The 20,715-nt window shown below is 34.1% G+C and overlaps 5 protein-coding genes across 5 annotated transcripts; 2 read left to right on the top strand and 3 right to left on the bottom strand.

The window, feature by feature from the left end:
* Positions 1–2,397: 2,397 nt before the first annotated feature.
* PHYBLDRAFT_173718 (hypothetical protein) lies at positions 2,398–4,661 on the bottom strand (the record flags this gene model as incomplete). Its single annotated transcript, XM_018437092.1, has 6 exons — positions 2,398–2,511; positions 3,342–3,465; positions 3,806–3,832; positions 4,012–4,215; positions 4,431–4,537; positions 4,659–4,661. 6 exons carry the CDS (start codon positions 4,659–4,661, stop codon positions 2,398–2,400), a joined length of 579 nt encoding a protein of 192 aa, XP_018285841.1.
* A 1,532-nt stretch (positions 4,662–6,193) lies between these two features.
* Positions 6,194–8,699, bottom strand: PHYBLDRAFT_183373 (hypothetical protein). The gene is made up of 6 exons (XM_018438761.1): positions 8,609–8,699; positions 8,447–8,525; positions 8,097–8,308; positions 7,419–7,933; positions 6,743–7,322; positions 6,194–6,665 (listed from the first exon to the last, which is right to left on the bottom strand). Exons 1-6 carry the CDS (start codon positions 8,664–8,666, stop codon positions 6,355–6,357), a joined length of 1,755 nt encoding a protein of 584 aa, XP_018285840.1. The 5' UTR covers positions 8,667–8,699; the 3' UTR covers positions 6,194–6,354.
* A 2,758-nt stretch (positions 8,700–11,457) lies between these two features.
* On the top strand, positions 11,458–13,313 carry PHYBLDRAFT_79064 (hypothetical protein; the record flags this gene model as incomplete). Its single annotated transcript, XM_018443419.1, has 2 exons — positions 11,458–11,661; positions 12,167–13,313. 2 exons carry the CDS (start codon positions 11,458–11,460, stop codon positions 13,031–13,033), a joined length of 1,071 nt encoding a protein of 356 aa, XP_018285839.1. The 3' UTR covers positions 13,034–13,313.
* A 1,703-nt stretch (positions 13,314–15,016) lies between these two features.
* Positions 15,017–16,894, top strand: PHYBLDRAFT_68171 (hypothetical protein; the record flags this gene model as incomplete). The annotated part of the gene is made up of 4 exons (XM_018441902.1): positions 15,017–15,720; positions 15,789–16,031; positions 16,150–16,438; positions 16,649–16,894. 4 exons carry the CDS (start codon positions 15,017–15,019, stop codon positions 16,892–16,894), a joined length of 1,482 nt encoding a protein of 493 aa, XP_018285838.1.
* A 1,833-nt stretch (positions 16,895–18,727) lies between these two features.
* PHYBLDRAFT_68170 (secreted ribonuclease T2) lies at positions 18,728–19,996 on the bottom strand (the record flags this gene model as incomplete). The annotated part of the gene is made up of 5 exons (XM_018441901.1): positions 18,728–18,853; positions 18,960–19,391; positions 19,503–19,562; positions 19,647–19,671; positions 19,797–19,996. 5 exons carry the CDS (start codon positions 19,994–19,996, stop codon positions 18,728–18,730), a joined length of 843 nt encoding a protein of 280 aa, XP_018285837.1.
* Positions 19,997–20,715: the final 719 nt, after the last annotated feature.

The raw sequence follows: 20,715 nt of genomic DNA, 5'->3' as shown, positions 1-20,715 counted from the left end.
TTATATTTAGATATTTATAAATACAAATGTCTTTAACAAGGCAATTGTAACAAATAAAGGAGGCCAAAAAAATCAAGACAGCCAAAGTATAAGAGAGGAAGACAGTTCTAGGAATTCCTCAACAAAAAAAAAAAAAAAAAAAAAGATTGCAATCAAATCATTCTATCTATATACATATAATATTCTTATTAGGGTTTTCATTGGCTTCATCCTATAGGTTCAAAAAAAATAATACGGATTCACTACCCGCTTTCCCAGTTAAAAAAAAAAAAAAAAAAGAGAAAAGATTCCATGAGCCTTTTTTTTTGTATTTTGTATTTTATATTTTTTATATATATTTTCTTACTTACTTTGGATGTGGCATGTTTCTTGACCCGACAACAAAACCCAATACTCCAAAAATAAGTACAAAAAAATATTCACAAACAGAAGAAACAAACAAGTTCAAAAAGAAAATGGTCCGAAATCCTAAAGGAATCTTTTGGTTACCTAGAAATTCTCCTGCGTTTTCCTTGTGGCTTGTGAATCCAAAATTGAAGTCGTCCCAAGATTATCCCAGGATAACCCTGATTATGTCAGGCCCTTGACTATAGCACCATATCTGGAATTAAGATTGAAACACACCCACCTACTTGTACACTATTGCACTAACACTATAGTATACTGTGCACAAAATAATATAATATAATATAATATAAATATAATATAGTCTAGTCTAGATTACACAAATAGAATGAAAACCTCTTTGCACATACACTTCTTATTTTATTCCAGTCTTGGTGTACCGAACCCAATAAAACTTTACATAATTAAACAGGTCCTCTTTATACTTCTTCCTCGTATTCTTATTCTCATCGTCATATTCATGGCTGTATAAAGATTTAGGTTTCCTACTATAAATAAACCAAGATGATCTATATCTATTGATCAGCTATATTGCAAAATCAAATCACAGAACTATTGGCTATTTTGTGTGCCTAACAAATAAAGAGAACTTGGTAGTAATGATGGTCTTACTAGAATACATCAATGTCCACTTGTTACCTATAAATTTGCTTCAATACCATTTGTTATATTCTATAGAGAAACAAATTAATCACCTTGCCAATATGTATATCAAAATGTTTAGGAATACTATCGACTGATTCATATGAATTTGTCTTATCCCTTTATATACATACATGTATACATATATATAACTAGAATAGTCGCATTGACCATTGCTAAATCCAATATTTGAAATATCCACCTCCAACCCTATTTATATAAATAAATACTTTATCATATATTTACAAATTACAGCAATCTTCTTGCCCTCTCATTCTTTTTTGATCACGTCTCTTTACAACAATTGACCACTGTGTTCAAGACAGTAGTCTGTCATATATCATTTTTGGTCTTTCCTCTATCTACTAAAATGATAACCATACATCTTATATATATATATCAAACAAAAAGAAGGGGTGGTCAGAATTATTAATTATGCTCTATATAATTACCATCATCATCTTGGTACCCTTTTTTTAAAAAAAATCGTTCTTATGTATTCGTTTATTGGTTTAGTCAATCTTCTGCTGCTAAAAGAAGCAAAACGTTTTTATGAGCCAGTGGTGGTATCTTTTTTATCTCCAACCGAACTATTGGACCTGTAATCCTGGTATCTTCTTTCAAAAAAAAAAGTGTTTGGATTACAGTATATGAAATCAATCTGGCGGAAGAAAGGAAATACCTTCACTAGGGTATCTGGTTTTTTTTTTAGAGAACTCCATTTTGATTATGCGTAAACCAATAAGATCGTTGAGCATTTTATTGCACAATTGGTGGTTGCTGGCAGCAAATATCGCTTGGACATGTATATATGTACATAATCAAGTCTTTTGCATCTTTCTACTTGCATATTAATTTGTTTAATAGCCGCACGACAAACACAGCGACTCGCCCAATAAAATAAAAAGTTGCAGCATAATGATAAAGCGTATCATGAACCAAACGAGTCACAAATTTGACATCAAACGCCAATTTCGGACTGGCTGGATTTATGCCGGAGATCTCTTCCGGTCTTCCGATATGACTTTTTTTTTTTATTATTGACCAAGAAGTTAACATGAGTGAATGAATGAAGAATGACCTTTAATTCTCAAGTATTACAGTATCAAAAGTGAGGTTTGTTAAATACTCTATGTTTTCTTTCTATAATAGTAAAATGCTTTACATTTAGATCTGATGACAACTCGCTAGTCGTTAACAACAACGTCATGGTTCAACAATATCTGTGCCTGCATATATATATATATGTCACTTAGTGTCTTTGTTTTTATCATTACTGCTCTTGTCATTTATTTATCAAGTTAAATGTTCCGAGTAAGACTCAAAAATGTGATTTTAGAACCAATGAGCCTAGTCATTCAACTCAAATGTGAGATGCTTTTTATGAAATGCCTCGCATGACAATGAATCCCATTTGGATTTATAAAATTTTAGAATCTTGATATCTGTAACAAACCAGCAGTACTTTAAAGACAATAGGATTGGTTTATATAGCCAGTTTTATTAAATAGAAAGAATAGGAAAAAATACGATTGACAATAGTGATAATTAAACAAGTATTTATACTGATTTGGGATTACCTACCGGACAGTCGTATAGGTAAAGAAAACATATACACATATATATAAATATACAAGTTACATAAGCATACATCATTACCACACTCGGAATTTATATTTATTGAATGTAGAAAGTATTTGACACTGCAGTCTATGCTTCTTTTTTTTTTTTTTCTTTTTAGAAAAAAAATTTAAGAATAATAATATATTATTTGATGAAGCTGAATTGTATCTATGGAGCACTTTTAGTTTTTAGTAAGAAAGGGAAAATTTAGTAGCACGGATAAGATTAAAGTGGTATGTAGGTAAAGTAAAGTAAAGTATAAAAAGTCTATCAATCGATCAATCAGATGGTATATCATAAAATATGAGGGGTTAAACCTTTTAGGCTAATATGTACATATATGTACATAACGTATTTTTATTTTATTTCTTAAAAAAGAAAAAGGGAAAATGTATTTTTGAGTAAGCAATACAACGCAAGTAACACGGTGTATTTCTTCAAAAATAATACAAACCCATACGGTTACAGACACAGCACAAATGTTTCTTTAGCCAAAAGGGCCTTGTTCAATATTGTATATAATTTATATTATCATTTTCCCATAAAGACCTTCGTGGTTAGGGCTTCAGATGAATTATATCATATTCTTTTTTCAAGGTCAATATTGATTTGTTAAACAAACTTTTATGTGTTTAACATTAATAATCTTGTTTGGTCTATAGCATTCTAACCCTATTACTGCTGACCCAACCTACTTCTGGTAAGTAAGTCGTTTTTTTTGTATCTGTGTGTGGGACTAATTTGGGTATACATATCTGGTTGGTGCATCGCACAAGACCATTCTGAGCGTTTTCTCTATATGTAAAAACAAAGATAGTAAATGATGTGAACAAATTGAAAATATTGCATGATTTCCCACTTGTCAAACAGGGGAAAGTTCAAAAGAGTGGGAGGATCAAATCATTTCTAATGAGTTGTATTTTCTTGGTTATTTGTCGTACAGCTTCTATAGCATATATTTCTTATATACCTTTTTTTTTCTTTGTCTGGTCATCTTTACCATATTCACAACAAACCCTACTCTAAAAACTGGCAAAAGCAAGGCCAAATTCATTATGTTTCATCTTAACTTTCTTTTCATCCTCTTAAAGCCAACCAAAGTACTTCCTGGTGTTCATACTAGTCGAGGGGATACCTTTGCTGATTTTCCTCTTTGTCGACACTATAAAAATTAATAAATTAAAATTGGTTAGATTTAATAAACATAGTTTACTCGCGCCATACATGTGATCCTGGAATCTTCAAAAGCTGTGTCAATAAAACTTTCGTATTCTTCACATCATATCTCCTCCCAATTGGTCAGCTGATGAGATTATTCCATTCGAGCGATTTTTCTTTTACGTAGTTTGTAAAAGGTCCAAATGACCATTTACAGGCAGGCAATCCAAGTCGTGTTTTCTCTCAAAGGCCCGGAGATCTCCGGAAGATCTTTTTATACTTTTTTCTTTCTTGGTAGCTTCTAGTCCCAACAAGCTTTTCTTCCGTAAAATTATATGGTGCTTATACTTCTTCCAACTGTATTGATTATTAGGAGAGTCCACAGGGCTTTAAAAGAAAACAAAGGCAAAAGCGCCCAAGCTTTTATTATTATGTCACCATTTTTCGATAATACTCAAATAAAGACAAATCGCTCATCACTATATCCCACCCCCTGGAAAGGCAAAACTTCTTTGAGCCTTCTTTTGCAATGGTGTCTTTTGGATAATCCTCAGCACTTTTTTGCACTTTTTTTGTTAGCAGCTGATACTTTCAAAATATACTTTCTACAAGCTTTCACTATTTGTATGTGTGTTCCGTATATTTTGCTCTGAAAAATAAGAACCATGATTTCGGCTTGGTACATTTTCAGGCGAGAGATAAATGATGTCTAATGGTACGTAATGTTTATCTTGAAAGTATATTGTCAAAACATTGAATGATATTAGAATTCCAAGAAGATTTCAATAGATTTCTTTAGAAGCGTCTATAGAGAAATAAAGTTTTCTTACCATCAGAATACTGTAGTTCTTTTTTTTTGGTTAATGGAAATATCCTATCTCTCTCTCTCTTTAGACTAGGCTGTACTTGTACCATATAGACTTTCTTATATATAAGCATTATTCCTTGTCAAGTAAAACCCTATTTGAAGATGTGAACAAATGAATGATGCTATTTTATCTGTGTATAATAATTTGATCTTATACGGACCAAGATCGTATTGGGATTTGTCCTGACGATATTCTTTTATTTATTTGTTTGCTTAATTCTTGACACAGCTTTGTGCACCAAAGAAATAAAGTGAAAAAAAACCCCAAAGTAGTATACTTTCTATTATCCCCCACATTTATAGACAGTCTATACTGAGAAATTTAGTTAGAAGTACCTTGTAGCAAAAATAGCATATCTTCCTTATTCACTCATTAATCCAATTAAACTTAGACTGCGAGAATAATTGAAAATTATAAAAACCAAAAAAAAAGATTTATTTAAAACAACCTTTTCAAAGGGAGGGTTTCTATCATTATTTTTGCTTAAATAAGAAGCCTATGAACCTCACCCATTATAAAATCATTAAATGAACAATTTCCGCCTTTTCTTTTTATGTGTATGAGTATATAAAGAGAAATGATCGAGTGTACGACCTCATTTCCAAGAAACGATGTTGTACATATATTTGTTGTTTATATTAAATTCCAAGAATCACTATCATCATTTTTGTATTGTTTCATATCAAATACAACCCACAATAATTAACAGGTCAGCTTTGTTACTCGAGCAAACGATTTGAACAAACTAAAGAAATACCAAATACACTACACTACACTACACTATAGTATAGTACAGTACAGTACAGTACAGTACAATACAGTACAGTAAGGAACTCGAGTAGCAGTCAAGTTACAGTCCAATAAATTTTTGTGACAGAGAAAAAAGAATTAACATCTCCGTCAACCAAGCCTCCACTTTTCATAGGAAAAATAAAACTATAAAAAGGGTTGATTTCCCTGCATTCTTTTTGTTTCCTTACCATTAGTAGGAAAATGATCTGTTCGAGGTTGCTTTTAAGCACCTCAACAAAGATATAATTTTCCATATGATGAAATATTGGGAGTTAGAATGAATCGTCATCTGATTACACAGTCTCCTTGCTACTTTGTGGCTTTCTGATTAATGCTATTTTATTATACAAATATTTAAATAATATTTTATTATTAAAATCAAATTAAAATGAAAATAAAAATAAAATCGGCTCTAAAATATTATTATCTTTCACTATGGTCTTAAAATGATTGTGTGCACATCGATTTGTGTGTTGATCCTTTTTTTTATTTTATTTCAAGCGTCACGATTTTTGTGGCTTTTTTTTTTTTAAAAAAATTCGAATTGTTGTGAGGGCTGTAAGTAAAGGCAGCTAGTTTTTTTTATGTAGAGGGTGTTATACACACAGAACGAATGAATGTCTCCGTCAGGCTACTTTACTGATATTCCGTGTAATGTCATGTACACTAAGATATACGCACTCAACTAAAAGTCGTTTACAACTAGCATGTTACACCTTGGTAGTTTTTTATTAAATAAAAAAATAAGAATAAAGTACATATGTGAAGTAGAAGGGAGGGTGCCAGAAATCCATAAAATATTAGATTTTTGTTGATCTTATGTCGCGCAAAAGATACTCATAGATGTGGTATGTCTTATGTGAATTTATATGAAAGAGTATTCTGGTTTATCATCATCATCATTTTCACTTTCTTCTTCTCTGTCTATCGGTACAGAGATCTTCTCGAGTTCATGTGCTGCGTATTCAGAGGCACTCCTAAAGACTTTGTCGTGTATTTTGATTTCTACAAGTATCTCAGTATTGCCAAAGTACATGTTCAATGTAGCACCAATCTTTTGATTGGTGTAAGCATTTGGAATAAAGGGCATTTTGATTGTGAAATTCGAAACCTTCCGAACACGATAGTGTGTTGTGTAGCGTGGAGGTACTTCATTACCATCATATACATAGAGGGCTATAACAAATTGTAAGTACTGTGAATCATTGCTTTTTTTTTAAAAAAAAAAAAACACACACACACACACGACATACCAGCAGATATATTTTGTGGGTAGAAAGCGAACGCCTTATGTGTAACACATTCTTCCGCTTCAATCGTTTCGCCTTTGTTCACATATACTATATATCGGCCTTTACACATTACTGAACCGTCGGCAGCGATATACTTGTACTCTGCTGGATCTTGGATATAGTCAAATGGGCTATCCATAGCTAATCCATAGGTTCGGCGTGCAACTCTATGTGACACTCGTCCAGGACTCAATCCAAATATGACTGCTCCTCTCACAACGGCAAGCTCACCACGCGCAGGCATCGCAATGAGTCCAATCTTACTCTCGAATGTTTCCTTTACACGCTCCTGAAGGTATTTAGACTGTCCAAAGCCTCCGACAAGAAACACTGCGTCCAATTTCTTTCTTGCTTGATTGACTTGATCAGAAATCAGGTCAAGTACCTGCTTAACGACAGGTTCAAACACCTCTTCTCTAAGGTCATCAACCGATATTTGAAGTTTTCCATCCTCTATCCCGATTTCAGACAACTCATCCTCACTTAATTTTAGTGACATCGGCATAGAGAAAAACTCGTCATCTTCATTTTCAAATTGAGGCTACAGCAGAGATAGGAGGAAATTTAGTAGCAGAAAAACCTATCTACACAACAGTAGAGTGATAATAGATATACACTTTCTCTTTTATATAATTACCTTTATCACTGTTACAAACTGCTTCATTATGTGATTGATTGCCTGCTTGTTATCTTGATAATACTCTCCAAATCGGGTTTTAAAGATTCTCCGCATACGCGCATCCAGAAAAGTGGATCCACAAGACGCTCCAGATCCCTTGGTAATCTCACGCAGAGTCTTCTTTCCATTGTTGTCATCGATCCCAAACACGATCAAGTCGACCGTTCCACCTCCGGCATCGCAAATCATAAACCGTTTTCCTTCTTCAAGCTCAAACTGGTCGCACTTCTTTTCACAGAACAGAGACGCGGCTTCAGGTTCGCTGGTCAAGACAAGCCGGTCAGGGTTATCAGCGCGGGACACAATTCCAGCCAAGATGGCCGCCTCTCGCATTGTAGCTTTGGCTTGGTCATCCCACATGGCTGGAACAGTGAGGCAGTATCTGGATTTCGAGTGTTGATACACGTGTCCCAGAACTCGGTCCAGGTATTCAAGAACATAAGCGTGGAATGCAGTGAGATAATCAGTAATCACTAATCACATATATATATATATATATATATATCATAATTTAAAAATAAAGGTAAGTAGGTTGATTGGTTAATTGACAGCAAGTTACATATATATATAACGCATCATCACTTTCTTTATTTCTCAAAGATAAACTACCACCCACAACCCAAATTTTATACGAACCTTCAAGCGACGTCAATCCATTTGGAAGTGTAGCTTTACTAGCTATATTTGGATCAAGAGTCAGTTTGAATCTTTCGACCAGAACATCCTTGTTGTTTGGGCGTTGCGCTTTGAATATGGCATCATTTCCCCATGCAATCATCCGTTTTCCATTTGCTTCGTAAAGAGACGCGGTTGGTACTTTTGGGTAAATAGCACCACGCTGTTTAGGCCTTGAGGAAAGTAAAGTAAAGTAAAATAAAATAAAGTAAAATATCAATGAGAACGTGTTTTTCATTTTCATTTTTGAATGATTACTCTTTGGCTACTCTAGACTAAACACATACACACGCACGCATATATATATTTACCATTCTGTAATCTCTAATATTTCGCCTGTACTGTCCTCTGTGTAGAAATATGAGCACCCAGAATAAGTCGTACCAAAATCTAAAGCAAACAATTAAGTTTTGGTTAGAGTGCGGTCATTTTGGAATAGACGAAAGGCGGGTTTGATAAGACACGCTTGTTACCAATGCCTATTATATAAGGGTAATCTGAAGGGTCAAATCGTGAGCTAGAATAAGACATGATTGTTGAGTCAAGTTGGATAGGAAAGCAAATAAAAATAAAAAGAAAGGAAGAAAGGAAGAAATTGGGGAGGGAGGGGGGCATGGGCGTATTTAACTTTACTTGTACTTGGTTGTACTGCTGTCCCACAGATTACATATCCATTGAATTGTTTAATAGAATGTAATCAATATTTCTTTCTTTCTCATGTGTATTTACATCAGTCACAAACAGGCGTACTGTAACTTTATACTCAAGCTGCTCATCCAAGAATCTTATTTACTAAACACAGCTCATATTTATTGTGTCCATACTTGTATTCAGGCTGGCTGCTGCTAATATTATTATAACTGGGTATAAGAGTCTAGCTTTGTACAAAGAGGATTTAAAAACACCCAAGAAAATCAAAATAATCTATGTATTTTTAGTCTGCTTGTATATCTTGCTTAGGCTTTACGGCTTTGAGAGACTGTAGGATTAATGTATGCATGTGTGTACTGCATTATATTGTATATTTTGTATTATAAGAACATAACATACAACTTTGTACGTCAAAAGCAAATAAGGTTCTAAGCGCCAAAACATTTAAAAAAAAAAAACAAATCTAGTACGACAGCACACTGGTTAAAGAAAAAATAAGAATCACATCAGATGGGGGGGGGGGGGGAGAAATTTAATGCCGTTTTGGCTCAAGAATATTTGTATAGATTCTTAATGTCTACAAAAATATTAAACACATACATATACACTTCTTTTCTAGTGTGCTTAGATCCCATTCTCTCGATTACAGTCGAGATATATTGTGCACACACTCAAAGTCAAGTCGTTTTGAATACTTCTCGGGAGCAAGATTCGATTTACCTATTCTAAAGCTTATGTTTTACATGATATAGACCCAGAAGTGCGCTATGAAATGTTCAAAACAAGGACTTGTAGTATGGTTAGTTAAGCGAAAAAAAAAGTAGCGGCCTGTGCACTTTCTTCTATTTTTTGTATATATATATTTGACTGGCTGAAATACACTGAACACAGCAAATCTACTGTATATAATTACTAATATTTTATTTGTTTCAAATAATGATGATGATAATTTGTGTGAGCTATGTAGTTTTTTGAACATGATGACTATTGCTGTATATCTTTGCTATAAAGTTTATTCTTTCAGCTCTAATAAACATTCCATACTGTAGATATATAGATATATTTCTGTTTTTCTCCTGCTCAGGGTTTAGTGTTCTCCTGTACATACTCCTCCCTTCTGGTCCTTATGTGATATTACATATATATTTCAGGACCAAGCTTAGGATCTGATATGACACACAATATTCTCCGTATGAACTGCCTTTTTCTTTCTTTCTATTATTTTACAACTGAGAAAGGAAAGGGGTATTTTTTTCTTGGGTCATTACAATTCTCAATATCCGCACAGACATTTATTTTCTGTAAGATTTACAGATTCACTAGCACTGATCTTCATCCTCACGCCTTTATTTTTCCCTTCCCTCCTTTTCCTAAAATGAAGTATATTTAATGTCACTGAGCTTGCTTACATACCTTTGATAATTTGTCTAGTGATGCTTAATTGAACAAATTGAACTGATAATATTCTTTTGTTCTGGTGTGTGGAAGGCGATATTCTATTCAAGAAACATGCCACAAGTTAAAAAGTTACAAATATAATAATAATCATTTGTCTATTGTTATTTTCTTCTCATCAATATATATATAGTAAACCAAAATCCAGGAACTAAACTCCTAATGGTGTTGATTGTTGATTGTTGCCTCCTGTTTTCTTTTTCAAAATAAACTTGTCAACTTGTCAGCTAATTACATATATGTGTCTGTCAGTCCGTGCAATTCAACTGTCCAACAATGAATGTTCTCCCAGTAGGCATCTTTTAGTATTCCTATCATTTTAAAGTTCGAAAGATAAAGATTATGCTAGATGCATATATATGCATTGAATAATAGAGAAAGAGAGACGTAGAGCTATATCAAATCAATCCCGGTATCAGGGACATCTTACAAAAATATTTTTACATGCGAAAATCAAGCTCTATACTTGAGTGTGCGTGGGTCGAAGAGAAAATTAAGAATGTTGCCACTATTTTATCCAATTAAATAAATTGTAATAATCATGCTTTGCTCACGACTCGTCTCTTCTTTTTTATCATATTGGAAAGAATGAAGATTTAGATCATGTGATTTACACCCTACTACCTCATTGCGTAATCCATAATGTAGTATATTTCCCCCTAAAAAATATAAATTCCTTTCTACATGGCTTCATTTACTACTGAACAGAGACATCTCCAGAATCGCCAATCATTATGATGCGTGACTAAGTAGAAGAAAATAAAATCGTCTTTTACAAAAATAAAATACGAAAACAAACATAATATTGTTTATTCATAAAGATACTAACTCCCCCACAGATGAGGGGGAGACTAATGTGATTCATTCACGCATTTAGCCCAATTGACGTTCCCTTGAAAGCAGCCTTTTGTTGTCACTTCTCCAGTTCCATCGTACGGCAACCTCAGTGAGATTTTGTGCCAACATTACTCGAAACGACACTTGGTATAATTCCTGGAAGATGACAACAGGCACCACTATGGACCGTGCCACCCATTGCTTGCGATATCCAAATTGGCTTCCACTTCCCTTGGCAAGAACACCGCCATTTGCGGGGTTATTACCCTCATTGCTGATAGTCAGATCCAAAAGGTGTCACTTTATCGCCTGTTTGCCTACTATCGATGAAAAAAAAAAAGCTCGTTAGCAGAATTCGGGGTAGCTTACTGTCTTTAACATGGAATACTTTAAATTGGACAATCAAAAGAATGATCCTGTCAAAAAATATTTTTCAGAGCATCCTGTTAGCGAATGGTCCTATCCTGAATTTGAGGCTGCATTTATTAAGAATAAGCCAATAAAGCCAAACGCAAACAAAATGAAAAACGCATATTTAAACATGATGAAAACCCCAAAAAACACAGGCAATATACCAGAAGACGTAAAAACAGAGATAGACCGTTTAATAGGCACAAATAAAGAAAGTCCCTCCAAAATCACGTTTAATATTTCAGCTAAAGGCTTTTCCACAGTCAATGCTATTGGAACCGGGCTATTGGCCCCTACTCAAGCACAACTACCACAATCACAATTAAATGATGAATGGGAAATATGACAGTGACGAATATGAAACAAGAATTTCCTCTGAATTATCCATCGATCACCATCCCAGACACACCAATGATTACATCCTTTACTCTCGGGAAGACTCTACCAAATTGAAGGAAGATCCAGCCAACGGCACAAAATAGATGCTAAACAGCCATTATATTTCAGATTTGTGTTCCAATCTAAAAAATGTAACAATGCAAATGATTGATCAGACGAATCCAGCCCAACTCTCTGATATTCGCCTTCTTGTTTTAAATAACATGTACCTCTTTGAGAAGAACGTTGTCTTTTCTGCCAATAAATACTTCACCCTCGCAATCCACAATACAATTTAGCCGTCTTTATCACTTGGAGCATATACTCCCCCAAGAGGTATTCAATGCCACGACTGGTGCATGGATATTGAAGCATCTCCTCCGTCAGACGGGCTTTCATCTTTAAAATTATCGGGAAAAATGCTTAGTGATGGCTGCGAATCAGACGATATATTGGATATCCACACAGCTCAAGTCCTGATATATATTCTCCCCATATTTATTAATGGCCCACCGGGTTGCTCGATCGAAGACAGCTATGTACATAATTATCTTTCGCCGTTGTTGGTCACTGTATTTGGGTCTGATCCCTTGTTGAGCATGAAATGGGCTAATAGTCAATTGATGAGCAGTGATTCCAAAGCATACAAACCAGACTTTTTGGTTTACAACCTTTCCGGTAGCGTGAAGCATATTATATCGATTTCCGAATTCAAACATGTCGATCAAAATTCGTATGTGGAATCTGACTTGGTAAAGCTTGCTAAGCAAACGAAATTTACTATGAACAACCTGATTTCAAGCGGTGTTGTTGAACCAAAGGTGTGTGGCATCCACCGTGAAGGCAACAATTTGCACACCTATGTCATGGATCTCGTTTCACCCAAGGTTTATAGAATGATCAGTGTTGCCAAGTTGAAACTCTTTGGAAATTTGGATCAGATTACCCTTCTCCCCAGAATCCTCACACATTTGATCTCTCTTAAGAACTTTGCTTGTGAAAGTGCCTTAAAAATTGAAACTTCTGTTATATCTACCGGTAGTACTTTGAAACAACCTGCCCCCCTGCCAACCCTTGCACTGGTTATCCAACGATTCCTTTTTTCTGACCCGTGCTACGATGAAGCAAAAGAAATGGATGATCTTGTTTTTTTTTGCCAAAGATGATATATATAAATATTAGTCTTATTGAATCAATAAGTTAAAAGTATATCTTGCATTTCAATCTGGATAACTTTATATCTTATTCTACTATTCACTCGCAGCACTACCATTTCATTATTTAATTAAGAAATCCAGCAACTATTTATGTATATTTACTAGAAGCTGTATTTGCAGCATTGAGATATTTTATTAAGCCGCATCCTATTCTTTATATGCTTTGAGGTCTTGTCTATATATACATATAAGTGATTATTAATAAAAAAACGCTCTCTATTGACAATATATATATATATATAACGAGGAAGAAGTAGAAGAAGAGGAAGAGGAAGAAAGAAAGAAAAACAATTCCGAAATCTCGGTATAAAATATCTTGAATGTCTTGCTTTATAAATAATTATAATAGACCCAGACGCATTAGGAAAATATTTTATTGGCCTTATCCTCTTGAGGAAATGGCAGCTGTGTTACACATACACACATATATACATACACACACACATATAATATAAACGAACTTGGTACATACGAATCGCAACTGTATATAGCCTTGGCACTCCCTGATAAACTTGCAATAGAAGAAGGAAAGAAAGAAAGACATTAGTATATATACACACTTGGATATCTATAGTGAGAATGAGGAACTGTTCAACATTAGCTAAATAAATGATGACAATTATTACTACTGGTATAATTTAATTTACAAATATATACACATTAAGACAGCTAACACTTCTCAGCATACATACACATGAACAGAAGAAGATAAAGCATTGTGTGGTTCTTTAATGGCTATTATTAAATACGAAATGAAGACAAATGATTCTCGCTCTATCTATCTATAGCTATCTACAATTACACACACACATATATATATATCAAGCTCTTTGGCGATGTTGCTCTTTAATTATCGTATTAGATATATTGACAGACAAATAATAATGGTAATAATAATAATTCTGGCGCAGTATTCCTTGATAAGGCAAGCCTACCCAATGTCGGTGAGTAAAGCCTTTCATGTGGTGAGTGTAGCCTACTCTCTATAATACTACTATTATTGTCCTTTTGGTATTGAGGCTTAATTATCAATTAGCCAGACCATTATTGCTATATGAAATATTTGAGGTTGGATGAATAATTATGTATTTATATTAATATATTAATACAAATACCGCGTGTAATATAATTCTATAGTACAGTATTATTTTTTATTTATTAAATTAGTATCCTGTTTAGTTCTGGCTGTTGCTATGTTCAATTGCTGGATTCTTATATTTATTTTTATTTTTATGTATTTAAAAAGGCCTGGCTAATTTATTTATTTATTTATTTATTTTTTAAAAAAAAAACACAAGTGGTACAAAACCATGACTACAAAGTACTATTTTGCTGATGTATGTGTATGTGTGTGTATATATATTATACTATATGTAGTGGCGCATTGTCAACTTCTTCTTCTTCTTTTTATTCTATCATTATTCTTTTGTGTATATAAATATACATTTATATAAAATTGTAGATCTATACATATATATACATATATATATATATATTTGCACCAAAAGACACAACGCATAATACAACCCCTTTCCCCTTCTTGTTCTTCTTGAACCATATGATATCCTGAGCTTCTTTATTCTAGCCAGAACTGTTATAAAGACGACAGGACAGTACCTAAAAAAAAAGGAAAGAAAGCTAAAGAACGAGATCGATCGAACGGGTGAAATAAAGAAAGTTAGCTATATAATATCGCATATATCAACTATTCTTTTACACAAGTACAAGTACAAGTACAAGTACAAGTACAAGTACAAGTACAAGCACAGGCACAAGCACAAACACACAAACACACACACATATATATATATCGTCATATTTCTTTTACGTCTTTAAGAAAGAAAGGAAGAAACACAAACACATACACCGATAACAACAACAACAGCAGCAACAACAACAACAGGAATAATAATAATAACAACAATAATAGTAATGGGAAACCAGCACTCTCGTCTCGATCATCGTAGTGCCAGTACTGTTGGGCATTTTGACACCATTTCAAAGACAATCACTCCCTGGCAAGACACAGATGCCAAGCAAGATCCCTATAAACGACATTATCTACTTCCTACCATATCAGCAACCTCATCGGATGGTCGAATTAAAATTCGAAAGCAATCATCGCCATCGCCAGTAACAACGACCACAACCACAAATGCAACTTTGAATACAAACACAGCATCGTCATCATCAAATCATTCCAAGAGAGCTTTTGCCCGTCTACTTCCCTTCCGTGCTTTTTCTCGCGACAATATTTCGGCCAGTACCCTGTGCGAGACTCCCAGTCCGTTGTCTGTTGCTCTCCAGGCACCCTCATCTGTACACCCACTAACCTCTATCACCAGCCTACCACACGTTCTAACAACAGGTGATGATCAAGTCAGCCTCTGCTCTACACACCAACCCAGAAGAGAAAGTTGGTCTAGCTGCAAACACAGTAAAAACAACAACAACAACAACAACAACAACAACAGAAAGTCCCAATTCAATACATTTGATAGTCCTGAAACATGTCTTTGGATAGCAGGCCGTAAATTTCATCAAACACTTGGTTCTTCATATTTATTACCATGCGACGAAGAAGAGATTGATCGTCTTCATCTTCAGCATTTTATGGTTCGGTTTGCTATTCAAGGGTAAAGCATTCATTTTGTTATGTTTTATGCACAGCATATTTATATATATATATATTTTCTCTGTGTAGAAATTATCTTGCCCCAGTAAGTGACATTTTGCGTAAAGGAGCGCGGGTGCTTGATGTTGGTTGTGGACCTGGCTCTTGGACAATGGAAATCGCAGGAGAATATCCCAAATCGACTGTGGTTGGAGTTGACATAAACAATATGTTTCCTCGAGACATTAAGCCATCAAACTGCGAATTCTACAATTGCAATATATTACATGGGTTACCATTCAATAGCGGGTCCTTTGATTATGTATTTATGAGGTAAGTTTCATCACTAATATATATCTGTTTGTTTGTTTGTTTGTTTGTTTTTCTCATCAATTAATTTTATATATATATATATATATATATATATATATATATATATATATATATAAAGAGGGGTTGCTTTGGGTGTAGAGGAATCAAAATGGGCTCCGTTGATTGCCGAGTTGGTACGTGTCCTGAAGCCCGGAGGGTGGATTGAACTTGTCGAGGCCGATAGTAAGATGCACCGTGTGGGACCAATCACACAAGAATACAACCAGCATCTTCTTGATCTCATGGCCTCTTGCCAAATGGATCCTCGCGCCGGACAGCGGCTGAAAGAGAAGCTAGTCGATCATGGGGGTTTAATGAATACAACCACAAAATTTATCTCTTGTCCAGGTGGTCAATGGGCTGGAAAGGTAGGTTACTTTTAACAAATGAATAAAATAGATAGATAAATATATAAGCAAAACAACATATATTTTTGTTGTTGTTGTTTTCGTCTGACCTGCCTTGGTTTGGTTTTTGTCGATCTAAACCAACCCAATAAATGTATAGATGTATAAATGTAACCGCATCTCTATAATTTATTTACTTATTTGCTTTGTTTTGGTTATTGCTTTTTCTAGCTTGGCCAATTGACTCTGCAGTCATGGAAAGCTTATTACCAGGCCTTGCGCCCTCAGATCTGTCTTGCTGGAAAGGCAACCGCCGAGAATTACGAGAGCCGACTACAAGCCTGCTGGAGAGAAGCCGATGAATACAAGACGTTTGAAAATGTTCATTTTGCCTATGCCCAAAAGAAATATTCATCGTCTTCGTCGTCCTCATCATCAACTGCCTCAATTAATTCCCGTTACTCTGAAAACGACTAAAAATGAATCAAAGAAAACAAGACAAAAGGAACAAATCAGACCAAATCAGACCAAACCAAACCAAGTCAAGTCAAGTCAAGCAAGGCGAAACCCTCTTCTTCTTCTTTCTATCTTTGTACTTTTGTGTGTGTGTGTTTTTTTTTTGTTTTTTGTTTTTTGTTTCTTGTTTCTGTCTTTGTCTTTTTCTTGCTTCTAGCTTTTCTTGCTTATTTTCCTGTCCATCTTTTGTACATCCACCTTTACCCTATTTTAATTTATTTATTGATTTTAATATCTACTTCTCCTACTTCTTCTACTTCTTCTTCGTAATGGTCTTTTAACTCCACCTTCAACTCTAATTCACTCACATTCTTCTTTCTTATTATTAATCTTCTATTACCCTTACCTTTGCTCATTTTCCTTATTTTATTTTTTAATTCTTTATTAGTAATATGTCTGTACTGAATCTTTTTTTTTCTTATTTCTATTTCTATTTCTATTTCCATTTCTATTTCCATTTCTATTTTTTGTGTAGCTTGTAATTCTCATTTAATGCCGACCTTGCTTACTGTGCAACAAAAGTAACTCGGACAGGTGCACTCTAATTTATCCTTTTTATTTCAAATATCCAATATTTTTCTTTTCTTTTTTTTTCTTTTTTTTTGTTCACTTTATTACTACTACTAATACTACTAATATTAATACTAATACTAATAATGATAATAACAATCTTTTGATCAAATCATTTCATTTCATTTTCATACCTATATATTTGTTCTGTCATGTATATATCTTGGCTGACTATATCTGTCAGTTGCAACTATCACTATAGGAAATGGGAGGATTTATACCTCCGACCTCGTACCGAGTTACGCACTCGTAACTTTTATAGCCAATAGCATGCCTGTTTTAGCCTATTAGTTTTACTTTTTGTCAAATACGATTTATGGAATTTTATATTATTTTGCATCTGATCCAATCAAATATTCTAAATATACCAATTATACCTTTCTTAGGTAGTTGTATTCTCTTTATGATTGGTTCAACAAATGCATCATGTTTTATATTGGAATTTTATGGTTTCTATTGATCAAAATAAAACGTTAAACATAAAGAAGTATCCAAAGAAGAAGTACCGATTTTTATGATATTTAGTAGCAGTTTAAGCTATAAATTTACTAAACAGTTTACATATATCTATTTCTATGTAATACCTTTTACATTTTTTATCTTAAAAAAGTTACTCTCTAAGTACTATAATATTGATGAAGGCATGTATATTGCTTAATTGATTCTTTTTATCAAAGAGTATAAACCTGCTTTGTGTTAACATTGGCATGCTTGATTCCTACTTTTGAAAAACCAGAAGACAGATTTCTTGGGATTCTCTAAATCTACCGAAAGCTCTAATGAGCATACGAGCAATCTTGACAGCCAAACTATACATGATGTAGATGTTTTTCTGTCAATTTTTCTCAGATTGCTTTCTTTTATCAACTTCGCTGATTCGTATTTTATTAATACTAGCCTTGATAGTTATTAAGTATGTTTCTTTTAAAGACATTTAATAATTTTAGACCTTGTGAAAAAAAGAGAAATAAAAAAAAGCAACAATGCATTAAAAAGTAATCACAGTCATTACTTTTTTATGGCAAAGGCTTCTTTAAGTTCAGATTAAAAATACATAGCTTTGTAGGCCATGTTTGTCTCTTTATCCAACTTTGCAACCTGTAAGCAGTCTACCATACAATATTCATGTAAGATGGTTTTTTGGATTAAAAACCAAGATAATAATATTAATATACAGTTGTAGGTTTTTCCATTTTATTATTGCATATAAATGATATATGATAATCAGGGAATCACATTTGTAACAGGATATGGGTTTGAGGGATACTTCTTTGGATAGTACAAACTAACATTACATGAGCTTGTACTGTCTGGCTGAGTAGGATAAAACTCTAGGTATTTGATGGGACCCTTATAATATTTTTTAAAAAAAAAACGAATGAGAAATACACATTTTTTTTTAAAAAAGAATAGATATAATATATAAAAATAGTAGATATAGATTGTCAAGTGTTACCTTTACATAAAAGTAGAGCCACAACTCAGAGAGGGTGCCGTTAGTGTCACATTGAAGATTGGGTAAGATTCCCAATTCTTCTTCAATTGCACTTGCAACCAATGTAGTCTGATAGATTCTTCCGGGAAGAATATTACGCCGGGCCAGGGCTTGAAACACCGGAAACCGGCTGTATAGATCGACAGCCGAACTAAAATAATCAATAATGCCTTGATAGGAATCAAGCTCTAGTTTGTCACTACTGGTACATCCTGGCTCTAGTGTGGTCATGCAGGTTCCGTGTTTATTCCACTCATGAAACCAGAGCGAGTCCACCAGGCCTTCACTGTTTGGCCAGACATTGTTCATTGTCTGCAACAGCTCGTATTTCCCTCTTGACTGCAATATTGCCGTAATATTGGAGTGTGCACGAGAATCGTCACAGAACTCGGGCTACAGATACGATTCCCCCGCCAAAACAAAAAGACTATATATAAGTATATATATATATATGTGTGTGTGTGTGTGTAAATTGCTTCAAGAGAAAGAAGAGGTGGTTATTACCCATGTACTATTGGTGCAATAGTCTGTCCACAGACCGTGAATAGTCCATTGATCAGGATACTAGAATAAAGAATAAGATAATAAGGATAAGAATAACCATATATATATATATATATATGGGAAAGAAAGAGAAAGGTACTATACACCGGCATGGATATCCCAAAATTGACTATAGAAACACAAAGAATGAGAATTTTTTGTGTTATATATTAATATTAATAAGTTGGGTCAAATATTACTCTTACTAGTATTATCGTTATCATTATGTCTTTTGGCCATTTGTCTACAACTTACGCCAACAGAATTAATCCGGATTTGTTCTCGACACAACAGCTGTCATTGGAACTCAATGCCTGTTCAGTGCAGCTCAATAACAGCTGAGAATTGGTGCACGACGCGAACACAGGCTGTGTTGAGAAAACCGATTGTAGGACGGTTGCAGTTGCACCACAGAAACCCCAACCACTCAACCCTATCAACAATTTCCATTGCATCTTTTATATATCTATATACAAGAAAACAAGCAAGAAGGAAAAAGGCAAAAAAAAATAGGAGAGAAAATTGTAGAGTAGAGCAAAAGAGAGTAAGGCATAGTAAAAAAAAAATATTATAATTAATCAAGGCAAAACAACTGCACAGCATAGCACAGCATAGCACAGCACAGTACACCAGAACAGAGTAGAAGAAAAGCAGGGTAGATCAGACAGATGAATATATATATATATATATATAGGCTGTGTACCTTGTTACACATTAAAAAGCTGATTATCATGTTTGTACACAAGCCAAAAGCTATCAACCAAAAACATAAATACGGATTTATTTATTTATTGTTTGCTTGTTTGTTTGTAGAGAGCTTTGTGCTTAAGATAATTGGTGAGCTTTTATTGCTCTGCAGCAATAGAGGAAGTCACAACCTTTGTTTTGGATTATATTTGTTATTTGATGTTTTTGAGAGTTTTGTATTTTCTAAAGTGAAATATGATAGCCCAAGAGAGCACCTCCCGCAGTCATGACTTGACAAAGATATGGGACAGATCTGAAGGCTTCTTGGCTTTATGAGAAAGGGAGCTTGTGCAGGAAACATATAAGGACTGCTACATATATATTACCTTTGTAGGCCATCCTTCCTGACCAAAAGGGAGATATATGTGAAAGAGCCTTGAAAGAGTGATCAAGGAAGAGAATATGTTTGCTACCACGCAAATGCAAA

This window comes from Phycomyces blakesleeanus (genome assembly GCF_001638985.1).
Source record: "Phycomyces blakesleeanus NRRL 1555(-) unplaced genomic scaffold PHYBLscaffold_27, whole genome shotgun sequence".
Classification (NCBI taxonomy): domain Eukaryota; kingdom Fungi; phylum Mucoromycota; class Mucoromycetes; order Mucorales; family Phycomycetaceae; genus Phycomyces; species Phycomyces blakesleeanus.
This window is presented reverse-complemented; position numbering and strand designations above follow the sequence as displayed.